Source organism: Punica granatum, chromosome 2 (genome assembly GCF_007655135.1).
Source record: "Punica granatum isolate Tunisia-2019 chromosome 2, ASM765513v2, whole genome shotgun sequence".
Lineage (NCBI taxonomy): Eukaryota > Viridiplantae > Streptophyta > Magnoliopsida > Myrtales > Lythraceae > Punica > Punica granatum.
In genome coordinates this window covers 33,249,840-33,272,792 of record NC_045128.1, presented here as the reverse complement: position 1 = coordinate 33,272,792, position 22,953 = coordinate 33,249,840, and the positions used below count along the sequence as shown (strand labels likewise).

At 38.5% G+C, this 22,953-nt stretch overlaps 3 protein-coding genes across 3 annotated transcripts; 1 reads left to right on the top strand and 2 right to left on the bottom strand.

The window, feature by feature from the left end:
- The first annotated feature begins 702 nt into the window (after nt 1-702).
- On the top strand, nt 703-3,223 carry LOC116194348 (LOB domain-containing protein 15). Its single transcript, XM_031523148.1, has 3 exons — nt 703-1,292; nt 1,738-2,002; nt 2,457-3,223. The coding sequence occupies exons 1-3, from the start codon at nt 1,279-1,281 to the stop codon at nt 2,877-2,879; spliced, it is 702 nt and encodes a 233-aa protein (XP_031379008.1). The 5' UTR covers nt 703-1,278; the 3' UTR covers nt 2,880-3,223.
- Nucleotides 3,224-7,352: 4,129 nt separating this feature from the next.
- Nucleotides 7,353-9,528, bottom strand: LOC116193537 (peroxidase P7). Its single transcript, XM_031522280.1, has 4 exons — nt 9,239-9,528; nt 8,952-9,143; nt 8,604-8,769; nt 7,353-8,032 (listed from the first exon to the last, which is right to left on the bottom strand). Exons 1-4 carry the CDS (start codon nt 9,455-9,457, stop codon nt 7,641-7,643), a joined length of 969 nt encoding a protein of 322 aa, XP_031378140.1. The 5' UTR covers nt 9,458-9,528; the 3' UTR covers nt 7,353-7,640.
- Nucleotides 9,529-18,083: 8,555 nt separating this feature from the next.
- LOC116197014 (protein NRT1/ PTR FAMILY 5.1) lies at nt 18,084-22,595 on the bottom strand. The gene is made up of 5 exons (XM_031527003.1): nt 22,298-22,595; nt 21,845-22,062; nt 20,991-21,203; nt 20,502-20,842; nt 18,084-19,140 (listed from the first exon to the last, which is right to left on the bottom strand). The coding sequence occupies exons 1-5, from the start codon at nt 22,398-22,400 to the stop codon at nt 18,240-18,242; spliced, it is 1,776 nt and encodes a 591-aa protein (XP_031382863.1). The 5' UTR covers nt 22,401-22,595; the 3' UTR covers nt 18,084-18,239.
- Between the last annotated feature and the right edge of the window lie 358 nt (nt 22,596-22,953).

Genomic DNA, 22,953 nt, shown 5'->3' with positions numbered 1-22,953 from the left:
ATACAATTATTTATTTATCATATTCTTCATCTTATATAAAATTACCATAATCCTTTTCCTTTTATAAGAAGATTATGATAATCAAAACACATGTAATGAATTTAACTTAAGTAGACAAATAAAGCTTTTATTAGATTGTCAATTATAAACATATTTTTCCACATGAGGACTGTTTCAAGGTCAGCCCCGATGAAAGAAGCAAAGGCCACATGCAAAGAAAGTATAGAGAGAGAGAGAGAGAGAGAGAGAGCATATTCAAAAGCATGCAAAAAGGCAAAACCATGGAAGCAACGAATTAAACCCGAAGAACAAATAAAATGTTGAGAGAGAGAGAGGGGGGGGGGGTGGGGAGATGATTTGAAAAAAAGTCAAATGTCATTTAAAGACACACACGTGAGGGATCAGAGAGACTAAAAGGCCGCAGCTGGCATTTAATATAAATTCATCAATATATATATATATATTTTATGGATATTATAATATCTAAAAATTCAACTCATCTTAATTCTGCTCAAGTCGAGTCAGTCCTTCGAGAAATAAAAATCTCCCAATCAAGTATATTATATATTTATAAGACTTAAATTCGAAATTTTATTTAATGAGACTAATCCGGAATCTTTTGAACCAATCCAATTGATATATTCATTAATATTTAGTAGACGCCAGACACAGTGTCTCTTCCCCTTTCATTCTCTTAGTTTGAGTTGTGCAGTAATGATCTGACTTGCGTCCCCAGACAAGAAACAAAGCCAGAATCAGTTTGGGTCGGTTTCTGCAAATCTCAGGAGGAGGAGACAGTGTCTGAGGAAATAATGAGCAGCATATGAGCAAGAGAGAGCTGCAGCAGCTAAGGTAGCTGCACCCCACCACACCCACACCATACACAGCTGCACCTGCAGTGCAGACATTTAAGACTTTCTCGTACAAGCTAAGGTCACAGGTCAGCCTGGTCAGTTCTCTCCACCAGGAGGAGGAGAAGATCATCATCATCATCAAGAGAGCAATAGAGAGAGGAGAGGAGTGAAAGGGAACCAAATCTTTAAACCCTACTCAATGGAGAAACACTCGTGACAACCCTTTTTGCCCCCTCTTTCTATTTTAAGCATTCTTTGTTTGCCTTTGCCTCTCTCTCTCTCTCTCTCTTCTCTGCCTTGCCTTTTAAGCACTCTTTTCTTTCCTTCATCCTCTCCCCTTATATTAGTTTTTCTCTTCTATTTGCTCTCTTCTCTCTCTCTAATCTCCCATCTCTCTTCCTATACTCTGAGAGAGCATGCCTGAATGTCCAGGGAAAGGTAAGCTGCCCACATCTCATTTCTCTCGTTTTCTTTTCCCTCATAGCAAAATATAAGAAAAAGAAACAAAAAAGGAGCTCCAATTTTCTACTGGTGGAGTTTTCATTATCAACACACATCTTTCCAACAATATTTTAATTCTTCTGCACACGGTTCTTTTGAGCCCCGAAGTTCTTTTTATTTTTTGAACTGCTCGATCGCCTACAGATACTGCCTTTTGTTTTCTTGAAGATAATAGAATGCGAATCTGTGTACTTTTTTAATTTCACGGGGCAATGAATTCACATTTGAAAGCCTTGGCTAATTTTTCATTCATCTTATTTTAACTTAGAAATGCCGTTCTGAAGAATTGTGTTATATATGGTTAGATGTGCTATGGAAGAATCAAAATGTTAAAGATTTATGGGTTTTAGGGGATTGTGGTAATTTGGTTTGTGTGATGTAGGGAGAGATTAGATGAAATCGGGAAGAAGATTAAGAGAGAAGCTGATGTTGCCCCTTCTCGTCTGATGGGACGGCGGCACATGTTGAGTCCTCAGAGTCAGGCCGGAACCCTAAACACGATTACTCCATGCGCGGCTTGTAAGCTCTTGAGGAGAAGGTGTGCTCAAGAGTGCCCCTTCTCTCCATACTTCTCTCCTCATGAGCCTCAGAAGTTTGCATCTGTTCACAAGGTTTTTGGTGCCAGCAATGTCTCCAAGATGCTAATGGTAAAGCCCTGATCCCCATTAAAAAAAAAAAAATTCATTGCTTCGTTCTCTCTCTGGTGCATTGGCCGATGTATACTGTTGGATGTCTTAGAGCGTGTTAAGAGATCCTGCTTTTCGTATACTTCTAGCAATATTGAAAAGAGAAAGATTTACTAAAAGATTGATGTATACTAATTGAAGGTTAAATTTGATCTATCCCCTTCCAGAATCATGAAATCTCCTTTGTTTAAAAGAAAAAAAAAAACAAAAGAAAAGCTCAAATTCAATGTTTGTGTCTGCTTCTTCAAGACGTTGAATTTCTAGCCACCTATGTTGATTTAAGTAAAATTCAACTCTTTCAGATGTTTATATAATGTGAATATTCACATTAAATATGTGTATAGACGTGTTCTTTGTACTTGTCCATATTTGACGCGGATATGATTTTCCGAACTCTATTTTGGAGAACTTCTAGGAGGTGCCTGAAAGCCAGAGGGCAGATGCAGCTAACAGTCTCGTTTACGAAGCAAATGTGAGGCTCAGGGATCCAGTTTATGGTTGTATGGGTGCAATCTCGGCTTTGCAACAGCAAGTTCAATCTCTACAAGCCGAGCTCAATGCGGTGAGGGCTGAAATCCTGAAATACAAGTACAGAGAAGCAAACGTCCTCCCTTCTTCTTCTCATATGACCTTGCTTTCTTCGGGCCCCGGTGTCAACATTGTCTCAGTGGCTGCACCGCCTCCCATTCTGCAACCTCAGCCTCCGTCCCCACAACCATCGTCTCTTCCCCCTCCCGCTGCTATCTCGTGCTCTTCTGTCTTCACTCAACCAACAACGTCGAGTTGCACTACTGACTTCAACTCCATCTCAAGCGAAAACGTCTCCTATTTCGGTTAAAATTCTAAACTCGATCACTGAAATAATATTCCCCTTTTAATCTTCATATAATGTATGAACGGATAATTAGAAAGAGAAGATGAAAAATATTGAATTGCTAATGAATTTGCTTAACTGGGTTTTTCAGAGGGTCCTTGATCTTGATGAAACCCTCCATGTAGAGTGTTTTAGATGGTTGGATCCATATGTGCTCCTTCACATACATCGTATCATGTGCTTATGTTACAATTTTTTCTTTTTGGCCCATGTGTTTATGTTGCGTTTTTCTCTATAATATGTATTCCACAGAATTACTTATCCGGAGAGTTATTTTAATAGAGACTTGTTATTTATTTGCATTACAATTCTAATGGCCACTTTTGCCAACTTGTCAACTTAATTACGGCCAATACCTATAATAGCACTCCAAGGATATCTTTGTTTGCATCATTTTCCTTGTTTCTCCATGGTATTAATTTGATTTGTTTGGTAATATCGATTAACTAGACAGACATTAGTATGTGAAAAGGATCGGTTAGTGAGCCCTCAAATTAGCATAGTGAATGAAATAGATGTCAATGATACGATTGAGATGGGTGCATTCGTTTTTTGAAAAACTTAAGTATGATATACCTAATTTATGAACCTTAGGAACAAGATATATGCTTGATTGAGTTCGTGTTTGACGCCTACATAAACCTTGGACTCTGATGTTTTTAGTCTAACATATTTCATTTATGGACCAACACAGAAACTGTTAAAAAGATAATTTAAATAGTAATATTAAGGTTTATTCTTTTTAGATAGAACTTGATTTTCTATTTGATCTCTTGCCCTTTCCCTTACCGGGAAAATAAAATAAAATTGGTGAACTCAAGCAAGCTAGCTGGGTATGGTAGTTTTACTTTTTTTCTCTATACATATGCGTGCGTGTAACTGTACTATGCCTTGTTGGATTGTCAATGGTGGTGCCAGCTACACTTTTTTTTTGTTTTTGTTTTTGCTTTTTTTTTTTGGTGTTCCTTGGACTGCTGGTGTTTCCTTAGCGTGTGGACATCAACCAGTTAAGTGGAATAATTGGGGAAGAAAGAAACTTGTTTTATATAAGCAAGAAAGCAACTCATCGCTTTTGCTTTAATTTCTGAATGTTTTCCTCCTTGTAATTAATTAGAATCAAATGTCAGCTACACAATCCTAGCAAATTTCGAATTTTGCCTGTGGTTTCTCGTCATATAGTGTGTCAAGTTTTTCGATATTCTTAGTTACAGTTTTCACACGCTTTGTACAATCAATTAGTTAGATTGATATATATCTCTTTGCGAAGTCACGCTATATACACTTGTAATTTACATGTAATTTTGATAGTCATTGTCCTGTATTATTTTATAAAATAGCTAAAAAGCCTACGATATAAGAAAGAACTATATATAATTATAAGATTGGTCTTTATCATATATCCCAATCTCTAGAAAACCATGGGGATGTGATAGTATTTGGTCTTAGGTCATGGTTGCTTCAAATGTTGGCATCCTTACTTTGTCCCAGTACATGCCTCCGCCCCATGCCTCCTAATAATTTTTTCTCAATATTATTATTTTGTTTGTGCTTACAATATGTTTTAAGTGTGTATATATATATATATATACATATATACGTATGTATATATACACACCTACACATACAAGGGCATCGAAATCGTGCCCAGGCCAACATGATATCATTCGAGATTGACTGGAAGAAGACTTGGGATCCCAATATTCACAGATGTTCCTTAGGAAGCCACGAGGGGATACTTCCCAGAGAGAAAAAAAAATAAAGATGCATAGTTTATGTGGCAAAGGTGTATTGGGAAGACGCAAATTGGTATGAAGAATGAGGTTTCCAATAACACTAATTTGTTACCCAAACTAATAATTATAAGTGTATACTACGTGGCAAAAAAAAGAAAAAGAAAAAAAGAAATTACAATACTATTTTCCTTTTTTCGGTTAATGAGGGTCCAAAATAGTTTGCAACCTAGGCTAATTCCTCTCCCAGCGGTCCATATCAAGCATTAATCTATACTAAGGTAATGTTCTTTTTTCCCTATGTACACCACTTTATATTTGACAACTCAATGAACTGTAATTAATTCAAATTTAAGTCGGGTTGGCCATTGAAATAAAAAAATTCCAATCATGAATTATCTTTATAACAATACTCCAACTCGAAACCTTATTAAAAAGCAACAATGATTCACTTGAATGAGTTTACATTGAAATAATTTTGATTCTATAGAAATTGTTTTCAATGAAACTCTTGGTATGATTCGAACTCTTTGAGGAACCTCAAGGGGGGGAAAAAGAAAACAAACACTCATGTTTTATGAGTTATATGATATACATCATTTTGTTTATATATTTATTGGTTTCAGGACAACTTGCCACAATTGCTTCATTCTTACCCGATGTATTTTTTTACCATGTATCTTCCATGTAACCTGTCCTGGCGGGTCAATCGATTTATTCCGCTCTTGTAATTTCTGCTTGGGTATTTTCCCTTATATCCGCTTTTGTAGTGGACGGTTGTATCCGCTTGGGAATGGACTTCATGACCGTTTAGAGAAAAAGAAGAAAAAATGAAGATATAGTTAGTTAATTAGGGTTTTTACTGGAGGCATTTATGTGGGTTGACAAATATCATGAAGAATCTCTGATACATGAATTAGTGTTGTCAGCAAACGAGATTAAAATATATTGTCAGATTATATATCATCTATATATAAATACCTAATTAACTAGCTGTCATCGAAATGAGGTTAAATATATAATTTCTCTGTATATGTTTAGATTTCTCATATCATAAATTTTGTTTACAGAACTTACTGTTTAAGATTCCAGCCGGCAGAGTAGGTAAGATTTTATTTAGTCATCCCTAATATAATATATCGTCTTTTGTATGTCGTCATTTATAATAAATAACCTATGGCAAAAAGAGAGATGCGCATACCATACGGCCAAATATGTATACATAGAGATCATTACCCGCACATATATTATAACTTACACATGTATAAGAAAAGAAACTCTCTGGAGTTTGGCCTGCACTGCCGTCCTTGGTGGTTGCCGAGGTCCAAATCTCCACCAGACAAACCACATGGATTTAATTATCTTAGGTCGAGTGTGAATGACTAGCCTTTTAACTTGTCCAAGAAAAAGTGCAAATTGATCAGGTGCGTGAAAGAACACTAGCTATATGTGTGTGTATATATATATATATATATACGCGTGAACTTATAATTACAGCATTTAACGTAGCGGGGAGGAAGAACACTCGCTATTTGCATAAATAAAACGTGCTTGGTCAGCGGCCCAGGCCTTTCATTGCCCAATAGAAAAGGTCCACTGGCTGTTTATGTTTAAATTGGGCCTAATTATTTTGGGCCAAAACTTGGGCTGAATGCCCAGACAATTTAGTTTGGGCTTAATTTCAAATCGGCCCCTCTAGTTGGGGTAGAGTTACACGACATCGAGCAGGCATCCAAATTTCAACTCTCACCTATCCCCAAGAAAATGACGAGGAACCGAGAGATGGAAGAAGTAAAAAGCTGCAATGGAAGGTAAATAAAGGGAATATTCTTAGAGTATAAGTATACCTATAGATTAATGTGAAGACTGACATAAAATATGTCGTTAATTTCATAATCGATCACTGATAGGAGTACATGTCATCATTTAAAAATTTCACAAGTCCACTACGAATGGTTCCATACTTTATAGTGAAAAAAAAAACATGAAAGCAAAGAAAGCAAACCTCCATACCTTTTGCCACGATGAGAAAAAAAAAATCCCCATTTTCTGAATTCTGTGCCTATATACCTTTTCTAAAAGCAGAACGAAGCATCAAGGACAATAATTTCTCATACCCTTCCCCCCTTCCCTATCTAGTAGTAGAACAAGGCACTAAGGATACACTTCTTCTTCTGTCTTCTCGTTTCATATCTCTACTTTCATTTCATGTAATTCCCATCTTTCCTTCATCCTTCCGTGGTGACTATTGAAGAATTTCCTCTCTTAGTTTTGTAAAACATACAGAATGAATGTTCCAAGATGAAATGGCGATACAAGAACAGGGAAATGCACCCTCTCCCAACAAAGAGTAGATGAACGGTGCTTCAGTCGGTGATGGGTGCGATACAAGAGTCTCTTAAGTTAGTCATGAAATATAATAGCAGGCCAATCGCGTAAAATTCACTTCCGTTGCTTGTAGATGAGATGAGAAAAGACCATATGGAGGCTGATGCATAAATTGACTAACAAGGTTGATGGCAAAAGCAATGTCTGAGCGGTTCGTCGAAACATACTCAAGGGATCTAATTAACATCTCTCAATACGCGGTGACGTTTGGAAGAAGGCCACCGTTCTTAGATGATATAATAAGTCAATGATGATTATGAGTGCTTAGGTACGTGTCCTCCGACATTAATTTGAAGGCACATAAAAAGGTCAATCGAACTGGACAAAACATCTTCTAAGTTCAAACAAAGATGATTACTAGACACTTTTCCAACTGAAAGCGAAAGTATATATAAAAAATCAACACTGAAATTGCCGACAACAACAACAACAACCTATTAATCAAAACGAAAAATCAGAAAATTGCACATGACATCCTCTTGTATCAAGAGTGACTCGAAGAGACCCAAAACTCATTGGAATTGCAGAACCTTATTCCGACATAGAGAAAAACCAAGAACGACCAAGTTCGTAGCCTGTAGCAATACTCTTGGTACTGAATGGCTCATCAGTTGATCCTCCTGCAGTTCTTCCTGATCTCTCCTTTGGACCCGGTGAGGGGCTTGATATCTCCCATCCTGATCATTGAAGCCACGAAGTCGGAGGTGAAGGTGGAGGGGTTGCCGCTGTAGGTTCGGACAAGGGAGTCTGTGGAACCCCCGTTGAAGAGCTGCTGGTCGGAATGGAGGAGGCCGCGGTTCCGGACGAGGTTCTTGAAGTAGTAGTTGTCAAAAGACGTTGGGGTTTGGGCATCTAGCGGAGCGAGGTTGTTGTCCCCGTTGCCGGTGGTCCTCGGGCAGTTCTTCTTCCGGGTCTGGGCCAAGGAGGAGTCGAGGTTGGTCTCATTGTAGAGTCTCGCCCTGAAGCTCGTGCACCTTGCCTGTCCAATTGTATGTGCTCCTGCAAAATGTATAATTAAAGTGTAAGATTCATAAGTGATACGGTGAACAGAACCAATCACAGTTAAAAATTCAATTGAAATTACTGTATATTTTCTGCAATATAATTAAAATTAGTCCATCACCTAGTTGTTTCCGGTTAGCTAATGATCTCCTCGTGCGATATGATTACTTTTTTTCAGAAAAGATTCCGGTATTATTTTATAAAATTTTTTAATGAATTATCACGCAGAAAAATGTAGTTTGTATAGAACAGCCTCAAGACCCCATAGTGAGCGTTCACATCGTATGTAGTAATGGGCCAGGCTCATTACGTAATATATGTGGCCCATGAAGGCCCACGTCATCCAAGGCCATGATAGTCTCCATACATAGTCAAAAGCGATACGTGATGTATAGGATCTACTGATCTTCATATTGCAATTCCTTTCGTAAAAGAACTCCCCGGTTATTGGTTTGGGATTGTTTTACAACTCTTTTTTTTTATGATGAATATCGGTTTTGCTTAATCGATGCAGTTCTTGAAAGAAAAAGGGGTTCAAAGTAGGTTTTGATGGAGAGAGTGTTCAGACCGGAGAGCGCAACCATGTCCCGAGTGGAGAGACCAACATTGCTGAAGAAAGAGATGAGATTGTTGAGGTTCGAGGTCGGGGGCGGGATGCTGTTGTTTGCCGCAGCTTGGCTTGCTGTCCTCGCATCTCTCCTTCCTAGCTTCACTTCCCAAGTCGGCCCTCCGAGCTGCCCAATCATTCCCGTGTGACGGTTAATATATCAACTTAGAAATAAAAAAATGCACGATGTCGGTCGTGACAATGGTCTTGATGAAGATAAGCCATAGTTAATTGAAGGGTGTTATAGCGAACGTCAAATGCTAATAAATTAATTCTTTGTAAGTAGAGAGAGTACAGTCTAGGACTTACTGTCTGAACAGAGTCACGAGCAGTGATGGCAAGTATATCTGCACAAGAGACCACGCCGGGGCACACCTTCTCAACAGCGGACTTGATTTGGTCGACGACTTCGAATCCCCGAGCTGAGTTCCTGTTCGGGGCCGCATTCTTCTCTCCTGTGAAGGACGAGGTGTCATCCAACAGGATCGACCCGTCACATCCCTGGAGTACAATAAAAGGACAAGTTAAATATAGAGCGACCGATACATGTTCTAAAACACATGCATCCTATATGAATGACGAGTACTTTTACGTACGTTTACAAAGCAGTCGTGAAAGAAGAGTCGGAGGAGAGACGCGCCCATACGGGCCTCCTTGGCAATGGCGGAACGGACCGTCGACATCACGGTCTTGTGGAGCTTGGGGCATGACTTGGAGTAAAACCCGGTCGAGAGCTGAGCATCTGAGTGAATGCTCATGAGCAAGAGCACCACCAAAGTCAAACTAATAACGGCCATTGACTTAGAAGAAGCCATAGTCGTTACCGACGTTGCTATCTCTAAACTTAAAGAGCAAGAATGGATCAATTGCAGTCTCTGATGAAATTGTCGAACGATGTGTTGGGGTTTTTATAGAGGAAGATGAGATCATGAGAGAGACAAGGAAGACACACAGAAATAGGGATTATCTCTCTCAAGGTGGCAAGGGTCGGCAGGTCACCTAACACGTAGACTACTACGTACATGGTCGGGAAATTATAGCTCGCGTTGTGCAAATTAGAGCTGGCATTTCTACGTTCAAACATGACTTTTTCCAATCGTTCCTCTCTTTACCTTTTGACGTGGTTCTGGTTCTCCCCATCACGAGCTCATGGATTAAATTAACTATAACCTTTGGATTTTTGTGCAGAAGGCCATGCATATAGTCAAACTAAAGCTATCTATGGACGATGATGGGCACAATAAAAAAAACTCATGTGTCTCTATCTACGCGTAAAATCCATCTCTCTCGTGCTATCTTTAACTTTCCACTGTAGATATAGATTGATCAGTACCAAAATGCAGACACGGAAACCAACTTGATATATTGAAAATAACCAATCTAGCATTTTGGGTGTCTAATAATTTTCTTTGCTTTTCTAAGTAATCCATGTATATAGCTATTTGAGTGAAGCACAATAAGAAAATGTCATATCCGATGTGACAACAAAAAGAATATTTCTCCCACCAGGAAGAATTTTTCTCGTCGTCCGGGCGGGCTATTTCATCAAGTCATCTCTAATAACTTTACTACCTCCCTCTTTCCCCCCAGCCAATTGATTGGGAGCATCGGAGGGGTTTCTCGGGAACAACTCCCTAACACCCTGCTCACCTCGTGTTTTGTGATTGGGAAATATCTTGAGGGTGAGATAAAACACGAAAGTCCGGTGAGAAAATTAGAAAGAGACCATGGGAGAGGGGAAAAGGAAAGAACCATCCTGCCGGGAATGGCCGGAAAAAATTTTCATGGTGGGAGGAAGATCCCATATCGAATTTTTTTCCACATCATTATCTACTCAAGGAGGTTAACTTAAATAGATGACTTGATGAGACTATTAATATGGACTATTAAAATTGCTAGGGCTTAGAAAAAACTCGGAATGTTCGGATTTCGTCTGACTAATTCCCAGGACTTCACGAATTCCGATGATGTACAGAGCATGTAATCACACTAAAAGTGCTCTGGTGATACTAAGAGATTTTGAATCCGAAACCGGATGAATATATAAACTCCTCCTTAACTACTGCGCAAAACCCCTTGAGGTTGCTAGGGCTAAAAGTTACTGATCTGTATTCATGGCCCAAGTTTATGAGAATTGGAAAAAATAAAAAAGAATATCGATCAATAAGTCAAGATTGAATAAAAGGTTTAGATTATAATATTAATGAACCCAATTATCTTTAATACTTATTAGAATCGTTTTATTATTATTTTTAATTGTAAAATCAGTCCAAATCTAAACATTTTATCAGCTCCTTAAACTGGATTGGATTCATATTTAAAATAAATAAATAAATAAAATAGGGTGTAACGCAAATACACGTCCATCGCCTGATAATTAAGAGAGTGCAAGTTTGATACTCATTAAAGGACTACCCGTATCCCTGTTATAACTATTAAAATTTCTATTTTATTATATTAGTTCTATTGACCTCCATTATAACTGAAAAAAAGAAATCAATTTATATTTGAGAAAATTATTACTAACCACTCCAGACTATTCAACTTTTCTCCTTTTGTGATTTTAGCTCATTGCTTATCCCCACCTAGGGCTGCCAGCTACGCACAGTCGGGCAATATATGGGGCAAGAGGGCTGACCCAAGGGCACATAAGGGAACCATAATTAATGCATGATTGATATGAGAACTAAGCTGAAGACTTCTTCCTTTTTTAGGACAATTATTATGAACAATGAACGCATGCATTGATTAGCCTCTAACCAAGCCAAGGTTGAGGCACCGTTACCTATGATGAAGCACGAACCTACGCGTCCTTGTAATTTTGGAGTCCTTTCCAAACTATTGAGGAAGAGCTCATTGATCTATTCTCTGGCTTTAGGGAGCTCCCATACTTAGCGTCCATGGCCTTCCTAGCCAAGCTCTTGGTGTTTGTTGAGAGGTTTGACAAAATGGTAACTAGGGAGATGATGACCTCCTTCAGCTCTAAACTTTGAATCAAGCTTGAAATACGGTGAATTATATGAAAACATGCTTAAAAACCAGTCTAATTTTGGGAACTTGACTATACGTAAGAAAAATTATATCTGCTACTACTTATATCTACTTACATATAAAGCTACCACAACCATTTTTTTTTCTCACTATGCTTTTACAAAAATTACTCATTCCACATTGTGTGTTTAATTATTAAATTAAAGCCAGTAAATTAGTGGAAATTCAAGGTCATGAATGGATTTTTTCGATCATTAATAGAGGCTCATAGGCAAGTACAATAATAAAAAAAAAGGTATAATAAAATGATATATAAATTCCACTAATAAATTGGCGCTTTATATTACCGCACTATCATCTCTTACTCTAAAATGATTAATTTTAAAGGTACAACAACTAATCGTCTAACATACCTACAATGAATTCCACATCTCACCATCCTTCCTCAACCAGCACAGCTTGCATCACTTACTCTCTCTCTTTCCCTTCGGAAAACGTGTCACAACTCAATCCACTTTTTCTCCCTTCTTCTTACAACCAGAGGTCCTTCAGCCAGGAGCATGCAGAGTCCCATATATGGAACAAGAAATCTTTTTCTAACGTTTCCCTTCTATCCAAAAAAATAAGGGGTCATAAATAATACCAGTAACCTCTTAATTTTTAAGTAAGAGTAAGCGTGTGCTATTGCTTGACATCCCATTTCTCTCAAAAAGGTCCAATTCATAAAAAAATAATTGATTTTTTCTAGTTATAAAGAAAAGCCATAAGTCTGGTACAATGAAATATAAATCTTAATAGTTAATAAAGTGACACAAATAGTCCCACTAAGCATCAAACTTGCAATTTCTTGATTGTCAGGAAAGTCGCCACTATACTACACCCTTTTTAATAAAAAAAAAGAACAAAATGTTTTTGTGTATATTCATTTTATAAGTCAAGTTAATTATTGCTAAAAATTTTACCTTATATTAAGAAATTAGCAATCCAGTATTATAATTGTCTGAACTAATTCCGCTCGTACAGCGCGTGGCCGGTGTCTTTTATTTTATGTTCATGGACGCGGTTCAATTCTAAAAGTTTGCATGCGCTTGTATTAGTCAAAGGTTCTAGTGTGGTCGTTAAAATGTTCTTTTCTTTTTGAGAGAAAATGTATAGTGCAATTAATGGTCCTCGCTCTTAGTATGGAATCGCGAGACTTCTAGTTCAACTTTTTTTTTTTCTCTTTTTAATACAAATGAGGTTTATGGGCGTAAAAGGAATAGGAACATGGAATATAAAAGCCTACCAAAAAAAAAAGGATTCCACGAATGATAATTGACTTAGAATATTTTGGTTGAAAGTCAAAGATAATATTACTGTACCAAATATCAGTAATTTCTTTTTTTCGATATAAATGTCAGTAATTTCTAGCTCAAAAAATTGGAGGCATTTGATAGATTTCCAACAATTAAATTGTTATTAATCTACATTCCCATCAACGTGGGAATTCACATTTCTATCCCTCATGTAATCTACTTTACCATTCGAGTGAGAATATGAGACTGAAAATGTGGATTGTCCGATCCAATCAAACATGATAATCTTGTGAGTTCAGAAAATTTAAATTAATTTTTTTGGGAATTCACATATATTCTCACGTACCAAACGTCACATTAAAGAAATTTCTTACCATTTATTTTCCTTTTCTCTATTTTATATTAGACATATAAACATCCCTTAATAAAGAAAAATTGGTTAAGAGGCTCAAACTAATGGATCAACCTATAGCATATATATATATATATATATATATATATATCAATTGTACGAATCTATTTAGGGAAAAAAAAAGGAATCCAGATGTAGTACTATTTTTTTCAGTTAGATCATGAGGGTGTTCTCAATATTTTAGCTTGGGTTAACTTTAGTTCGATTGTTGGCTTAATTATACGTAGTTTTTTTTTTCCTTTTTCGGTAAATTATATGGAGTACTTTTAAAGGGCCGTTTGGATTCAGAGTTAAAGTTACTTTGATTTTGATTTTGATTTTAATTGTGGAAAATGAAAAATGAGATGTGATTATAAATTTGACTTGGAAAATGTGTATTTTTATTGTGTAGTGTGTTGAGTTAAAGTTAAAAGTTAAAATTTTGAATTGAGAAATATGTATTTTTGTTGTGTAGTGTGTTGAGTTAAAGTTAAAGTTAAAGTTAAAATCAATTCTCTTCGAATTCAAACGGGTATCAATATCTGTTACGTGGAAAACTGGACGTTCGAGAAGGCCAACATGCATGCATTATTGAGACAAATAATTTTCAATGCATTGTCATCAGAAAACTATAAAAATTCTTTCTCTGTCTTCCTTTCTTGCTAATTGCTTTGCCTTTCTTTCTGTAGGTGACTTCATTATGCAATCTTGATTTGATATTATGATTGGACTGGCTGTCCCAAAACTAAAAGCCATTTGATGGGCAAAATTACCCCAAAAAAAAAAAAGAAGAAAGGGGAAGATTTTTCCCTGTCAAGTCCCCCGACAGCTCCGATCAGGTCCAATCTGGTGCCTATGAATTTACCCACGAGAAAAAATATATGCTATCGGCTTTAAATCTCATTTTTCCACGTTGAAGTTAGACTACCAATAAATAAATAAGAAAATAACAGGTTCAGCTAATCAGGCTGAGGACGTAAACAAAAAAGTATCTATCAGAGATGTACAAATTATATATATATATATATATATATATTATAAATTTAACGGGCAATGCATCGTTAGTTGAAGAGACAAAATGAATGGCCCCATAATCGAGAATTGGACTCGAAATCTCGTATAAGAAAAACATATATATGCCAAATATATATATAATATATGAATTGACTGATAATGATGTGGATATTGTATTAACTTTCGGTTCTACCTTACCAAACAAGTACTGGTCAATATGATCTGATATTTGACAAAGTAGATAATTCAAATAGTTTTTCTTTGTTAGATTAATTATATTTTCTCCATAGACTTAGTGATTGTTAGGAGCATTAAACAATGATGTTTATACTAATCAAAAGAGTAAATTATTGATTGATTAATTAATTAATTACTTAACCTGCATTGACCATTCAAAAGAATATGTGCAGAAGTTTCTCATAATCTCTCTTTCACACTTTTAATTTCGAATTTCGCACTGATTTTAGGGAAGATTTTGAAAGGGTCATTACAAAAATAATTGATCCATGCATGCATAATTATTAATTATTAAGGTTGACAAGAATGCAGTTAGGCATTGCTTTCTGATTATTAATTTTATTTACGGAGGCACCAATACTTTTATTACATGGAGCAGTTGAATGGAGAAATGCCGCAGCCATGATTAATATAAAGAAAACTATCTGCTTTAGAGAGATATATTAATTTCTTGTTTGGAATAAGGAAGGCTAATCTGGGTTCGATTCTCAGAATACGGTGGTCTTTTTCTCGAAAAATGTGCGATTGGATTATTGAAGCCATATCATGTCTCTTTGTGCTTTTTCGATGACGAATAACCTTAGTAAGTACCTCGGTATACCCATTGTTAATGGTAACATTCAACGAGCTCATTTCCAAGATGTGATCGGTAGAGTCAGGTCACGCCTTAATGGGTGGTTTGCTTCAACTTTAACGATGACGGGTCGGACTACTCTCGTCAAAACGGTCTTGCTAGCTACCCCCACTTACACAATGTAGATTATGAAGCTTTCAATTTACGTTTGTAAGGAGATAGAGAGATTATGCTGCGATTTCCTTTGAGGGCATTCCCCTGATCACCGTAAGATTCACCTTGTTGGATGGGATGCTATACATGCCGGAAGCTGTGCGGGGGTCTTGGTTTGAGGAGGGTGGTTGATTTCAATACTGCTTTGCTCGGTAAAATCAGATGGGGTTTCTTGACCAGAGAATTTGAATTATGGGTCCAGGTTCTTCGTTGAAAGTATCCGAGAAGACAAGGTTTGGATCTCTCGCTCTCGACTCGATCTTTTGATTCGTGACTCTGGAAGGCTGTTTCTACGGCTTGGAACTCGACTTCAAATGGGACTGGTTGGCTACTAGGAGATGGTACCATGATCACGATTCTGGGAGGATAGATGGATGCCAGGAGGTGGCTGTCTTGCGGATTCAGCCGTTGGTACTATTCCTCATATATTGCATAACAGACCAGTAAAAGACTTTGTTGTAGCGAATGGTTCGTGGAGCTGGGCGACTTTTGCACCTCTTCTGACCATTCGTCCCTCTTTTGTATTGCCGGTATGCGACCTCCTACAATGAATGAAGGACCAGACTCGATATTTTGGAGACATTCTTCTTCTGGTGAGTTCTCAGTTGCTATTGCATATGATATAACTGAGGGAAATCCTCATACTACCACACACCCATTATGGAAACTCATAGTGTCTTGGGATGGGCCAGAACGGATCCGCATGTTTTTATGGCTCGCAGCTAATGATGTCACTTCATGTTCCGGCGTGACTGCTTTTTTACTCGTTCTCTATGGGCGAGGCTGGTTCACACTTTGTTACTTAATAATTTCTTTACGCAGTCCTTACATGACTGGTTGAAGTCGAACTAGATGCCGAGCAACTCGCAAAATTCTGAATTGAATCAGTCTAGTGTCTTTGGAGTTGCTTGTTGGCTCCCTTGGAATTGAAGGAACAAGGAAATCTTTCCGGAGAATATTCGAAGACCGTTTGATTAATTTGGTTGTATCACTCAAACGGCCCGTTACTTTGCTAATGCGAGCAAATTTGATCAACTTGCTTCTCCGGGTTCTGTTAGGAGATGGCAACATATACAATGGGAGAAGCTAGGGGAGGGGTGGTATAAGCTGAACATGGATGGGGCTTCAAGAGGGAACCCAGGGTTAGCCGGTGCGGGAGGTCTGATTCTGGACTTGGGTGGGAGTTGGATCGGAGGGTTCATGCACAATATTGGGAGAGCGTCTTCCATGATGGCGGAACTTTGGGGAGTTCACTCGGGTCTGGACCTTGCATGGTCTTTAGGACGCCGGAGACTTATTCTTGAGGTGGACTCGACCAGTGTTCAAGACCTTCTCGTTCATCAGATGGCCAAGGCTCCATTGCTTCGACCATCGCTGCAGTTGTTAGGAACCTGCTTGCTCGAGACTGGAAGGTCAGGATCCTACACATTTATAGCAAGGGAAATTGCTATACAAATTGGCTTGCTCGGAGACCGATCGCCAGGTCATTAGGTGTTCACTTCTTCATTCGGTTCCTAATGGTCTTGGCCCTATTCTATTAGGGGACATTTCTAGGGATTCCTTACCTCGTTATTATATCCTTTAATTTTCCTTGGGCTTCCGCCCCGTTCAACCACGAAAAAAAAAAATGGCTCCATTATTTCTGCTGTTTATTATTTTTTCTTTTTGCTTACAAGGATAATTTTCTATTATTTATATCTACAAGGTCAGCGGACCTTCCTAATTATCGGAAGAAAAAAACTACACATATCCATTTATTTTCTCTCGTTCTTTGACTAAGCAATGTTTGAACAGGAAGAGGTGAGTTTGTATTTGTCTTCTTCGCATCCTCAACTCTCTTCATTATTTTTTAGCAACGACATTTGATAATCCAAGCGTTTATAATTCGTAATTTCGATTGAACGTCAACCGGTCCATTAATTTATCAACAAACACTGACTCGCATAAGAAGGGCAGTTTCTCGACAAAAAAGAAACTTCTATGAAAGACGTAGCTGGTACTATATACATGCTGTTTATATGCTTTATATATATATATATATATATATATATATTGGTGCTGATTCCTTCCCAATTATTGAGGATAAACTTTACTCTTTTTATTTACTCGTACTCTTATAATTAAAAATAAAAAAAAAATATTTTTTTATGAGAATATAATACTTTATATAAATATAGATTGATTTTTTTAATTTAGATAATATTCATGCATGAAAGTGTCAAATGTGCAATTTTTTTTCAAAGAAGATCCAATTTGTTTACCGATAGACACTTGAGAGGCCTCCAAATTAATGTATCTTTGAGTGGTTAAACTACTTCATGAACTTTGGTCAAAGATAGATTGAACGTTCAAACCTCTTGCCTTTTTCCCACTCATGTCATTAAATGCTTCGGACCACTGCACAATTAAAAAGCTATAGCAATTGCAAGAGATTGGACAGTTTGATTTTGCTTCCCAAATGTGGGTGTTTAAGCTAACAACTCCGCCATGACTAGACTAGACAAAGAAAGATCTTAGGCTATCGGAAGTCGTTCGATCCTTCTGGACGACTTCTTATGAGTACTATACCATATGCTTGCATATACATCAAGTAAATAGGGTGTGGTGCAGTATTAACCATAGGGCGTGAATCAACTATTTAATGCTGCAAAATATAGTCCTCCCCATTTTTTGGTTGGAAAAAGTACGCACGGACACTATAATGCTAGAAACTTTAGGCGAGAATGTGATCGACATGCATGAATTATGATTGCTTAAAATTCATGATAATAAGTGGCTAGGAATGTAAAACGTTTCTTCCCCCGCGTAGAGGGGGGTTAGTTCACACTAAGTCGATCAAACCTCTCGTTATTATTTGGATTTTTTCTTTTCTTTTTTCCCCCCTATACTTGTAAACCTAGAGGAGGTAGTTCCAAGGCTTTGGTTTCAACTGGGAGCACAGAGCCTTGCTTCGCTTCTACTTCAGCACCCTCAGCAATAATTTCTCTCTTGTAAGTATGCCTACTTGATGCCCATATGAATGCTCCCAAATTGAGGGTTGAAATGACCAAAAGGAACCCATAGTAATAGTCCAAGTGGGAGTCATTCAAATCGTTCCCAATCCAACTCTTCCCTCCATACTTCCCTGTGATCTTGTCCACGACTGTGACCAGCAAGCTGTTTAGGAAGTTCCCGATACCAATCCCGCTCGTAAAGAACGTCGTCCCTAGGCTTTGCATCTCTTCCGGGGCCTGGTCGTAGAAGAACTCCAGCAACCCGATCGCATTGAACACGTCGGCTACCCCGAGTAGCACGTATTGTGGCAACAGCCAGAATATGCTCATTGGGACGATGTCCTTTGGGTGGGAGGACCCGTGGACGCTTATCACGTGCATCCTCTTGACTTCCACTGCGTAGGCTATCGCGATCGCTAGGACCTGGATAGCGGACCCGATTCCGATCCTCTGGAGGAGGGTGATCCCCCTTGGGTTCCCGGTCCTGGCCTGCATGAAGGGCACGAAGTACCGGTCGTATATCGGCACAGAGATGAGCATCGATAGGGTCACGAAGCTGCTCAAGGAAGCGGCCGGAATTTGGAAATGTGGGCCCATGCTCCGGTCCAGGGTGGTGCCCTGTTTGACAAACAGGGTGTTAATCTGGGCCCAGATGGTATTCGGGATCAGGACTACCAGCCATATCAGGAACATGCCAAGTATGAGTTTGATGCCTTCCACCTGCGTCACCGTGCACGGTTGTGCAGTCGGAGACATCGTGCTTTCTTTTATCGCAGCCTTGTCCAAGAACCTTAGAAAAGAAATAAAAAACAAAATTCCATTAAAAAAAAGTTTGTGGAGGTTATTTGCAACAACTTTAGATCTCATATAATCAATAGACAAGACAAAATGCATGCTTAGTGATAGAGATTCATCAATAGACATTCCCCAAATAAGGCTATGAAGCATTGACAATTCCATTGGGGGGTGGCAATAGCAACTCCGCATTTGTCCTGTGTTAATTAGTGCTCATGGCTTAACTGGTCCACCATATTACCATGCTTCACCCTTAGTCTGTTTGGACTTGGAAATAGTGGATTAGTGGGCACTGCACCAAAAAAAAAAAAAGGAAAGAAAAACGACAACAACAACTTGGTAGGGGGAAAACCTAAAAGACAATTCATTAGGACAGGTTCGAGAAGGAAGTACTAGAAAACAGGGCCTTAAAGGGGATGGACTAGCAACTCTCAAGCAAATGAATGGCTATGGAAACTCAAAAAGACCAATGAGAATGGGCATTTTAGAAATCGATGTATATATACAAGCTAAATTCTATGGCTATTTTTGTACGTAGCTAGCACATAAAATGGAGGACCACCACTAAATTATATCACGGGTAAGCTGCATGACGCTTTAGAATTGGAATCTTTTCCTGATCCAATTGACTCTATGCATGAACTCTGCTCGAGTCATAGATTTATATGTCATGGTGTTTCAGTTTCAGAACCGAAGAAAGCAACTCGTTGCAGAATTTTCTAGTATATGTTTTGTATGAATGGATGAACAAATTCTACAATATAATGAGATTTCATATCCTTATTTATGTTTCCTCATTCTATTGTGCCAAACATGTACTACCACTAAGAGCATTTATTTGACCCACCACCATACCATCTTTTATACATATGCTAGGAATATGTTGGTAAGATTACTAGACATCCTTTCATCAAAATAAGAAGTAGGTTATTTATATGGAACGTGCAGACAAGTAAGTTTCTAGAATTACTTTTCATGGTCTTTTAAGAGATTCGAAAAAATAAATGGACAAGTAAGTATCCAATCTGGACCTCAATCTCTGCGGGTCCCACGGTAAGTCTCACCGTCTATATGACTTTACCATTGTGCTTGCATGTGTTTTTTATGTTACGTGGTGCTATCTATCTTATTATTGTTGATGATTAACACTTCCTAAGGTCATGGGGGAAAGTACTTCCAAGTGGCAGGCAATCCACGGCCGCCCAATATCAAGAATATCTAGTATTATACTATGTGATCCCATTTTAGCTAGTGACATTACTATAAGGACTTATATAATTAGGAGACACCCCGGTGGATCTACCCGAGAATCGATAGTGGCAACTATAAGTGGTCCAAAAATTTCCCGGCACTTACTTAAAGACGGCGGAATGGTGGACCTGGCGCTTTCCGCTGGCAACATAGCACTGTCTGCTGAGCTCATGGAGCTCCGAGGGGTCACTGGGGACCGGAAGCCTCCGATTCCGGAATGCAGATGCTGGGACGCGGATGAGATCGCTCGTTGGGCTCGTGGCAGAGACCTTGTGCCGGTAAATGGGGGTGCCCAAGTAGAACAAGAATAGGGAGAGGACGAGCCCAACTGTGGGGACACCGTACCCTAGCCCCCAGCCCAAGTTCTCTTGGATGTAGACGAGCCCAAGAGTTGCAAAGAGGGCACCCAAGAAGGAGCTGAACATCCACCAATTGAAGAATGACACCTTCAAATTCAACCATAAAATTTTACAATATGCTAAATTTGCTGAAAAATAATTCAAATTTGCAGAATATAAAAAATACAAATTACCGAAGAAGAAGAAGAAGAAGAAGAAGAAGAAGAAGAAGAAGAAGAAGAAGAAGAAGAAGAACCTTGAGCCTCTTCTCTTGTGGATTGAAGTCATCGAATTGGTCGGCCCCAAAGGTTGAAATGTTGGGCTTGGTCCCACCGGCCCCGATGGCTATGATATAGAGGGCAGAGTAAAAGAAAGCAATCTGTGAGCTTGTGGCTTTGCTGCACACTCCATTCTCGCATGTTGGTCTTAGGAATTTTAAGGAGGCTGCCATTGTCAGAAGAATCATCCCCTGTTGGATTGGAAGTCGCAAATCATGCACGGCTTGTGGTCAGAAAATCAGTATCGCCCGGAAAAGTATATTGATCATTGATTACAAAATGCCATTCATCGCATGCAAAATATCCTTAAACTTGTGAAGACTGTTGAATTTAGTGTCTACTTCATGCCCGATATAGGACCTCATTTAAGTTCCATCATTGTTAAGCATTAAATTATCGGAGCACATGTTGCCAATAGGGAATAAAACCCATATGCTAGAACTAGGAAAATGAAATATATATTTGAATGGTTAATAACTTGTGGACTGGATAACATTAAAATTTATATGGATCTAAAATTTCCTTTTCTTTATTTTTTTTGTCTCACTGTATACTAATGAAGTAACAGGCGGGGGGCATTTCATTTGGTCCCACAGAGCCCCAAATTGAGACCATTAATTGGCCATAGGGAGTAGGTGACCACAAATATTGTCCAAACAGGTGTTCCACTCACTGTGGAAGTTCAATGTGAAAGGAATGTTTGTACACACATATCAAAAAGAAGATAAGAGAGAGGGAGAGAGAACATAAGATGTTATTAGGATCGATGAGTACTGAGTTTGGTGGCATATATATGAACTATATGCATGGAAAAGCAGAAAAGAGAAGTTACCGTCACGTAAATTAGGGATGAGATGGTGAAAGTCCAGAATCGGCCCAAATAGGCATCGGCAATGTATGCGCCGACGATGGGGGTGATCCAGACTGCACCTGACCAGTTATTCACGTTCCTCACCGATGATACGGTGTCTTCGTGGAGCTGGGTGGTCAGGTAGTTCACGAGGTTCGATGCAATCCCGTAGAAAGCCATCCTCTCAAATGCCTCGTAGCCTGTAAAGGGGCATTTACACAATTTCATTCAAAAAATCATGAACCATATGAATAAAGGGGTCATCCGGTGTTCGATGAAATTAAATCAATCAGAAGAGGTGCCAGTTTCGTGGAAGCCTGCATCTAAATTCATTTATAGATAAGTGACGAGTTCAATCGATCGGCAATAGGCTCCTCATGGAAAAGATATATAGCCGAGTTTGTGGATGACTTCTTCACGACCAAAAGTACTTACCAACGAGAAAGGCGCATGCTTTCCATTTACCGGTTCTGAAGGCGAGCGCAGGGCGGCCGCGAAGATCAACTGTGCCATCTCTTGTGTAACCTTTTGCTTCCATGGAAGAAGAGATATTTTCCTCCACTTTATGTTCTTTTTCTCTTCTATGAATAATAACACAAAAGGACAGAGAGAGAGAGAGAGAGAGAGAGAGAGAGAGGGAGAGAGGGGGAGAGAGAGAGACTGCTAGTGGGGAGATGGTTAACAAGCAATTGGGGGTATAATAAGTAGGCCTATTGGTTCTTTGTGTAAGCTGACCTCTCTCTCTGTATATATATAGTTAGATATACGGTCAGAAATCCAACTTAAAATCTCTATATTTTCAATTATAAAAAAACCTCTATATTTTCATGTAATGGTATATGCTACTGCACGATGTCTCCATCCTCTGTGGAAACAGTTTTAGCCTAGAACGCACGAAATAAATGACACAACTATACGACAAACCTATGCTTTAGATAGACTTTTTCCTTGCCACCGATTCTCCAAGATCTCGTGTAGATGATACTGTTATATATTCGGATATATAGTAACACCTTTGGCTCCTCGACACTTGTAGACATGCGATTATTTAACTCAGTAAGCCAATTGTTGGATAGATAAATTCACCCACA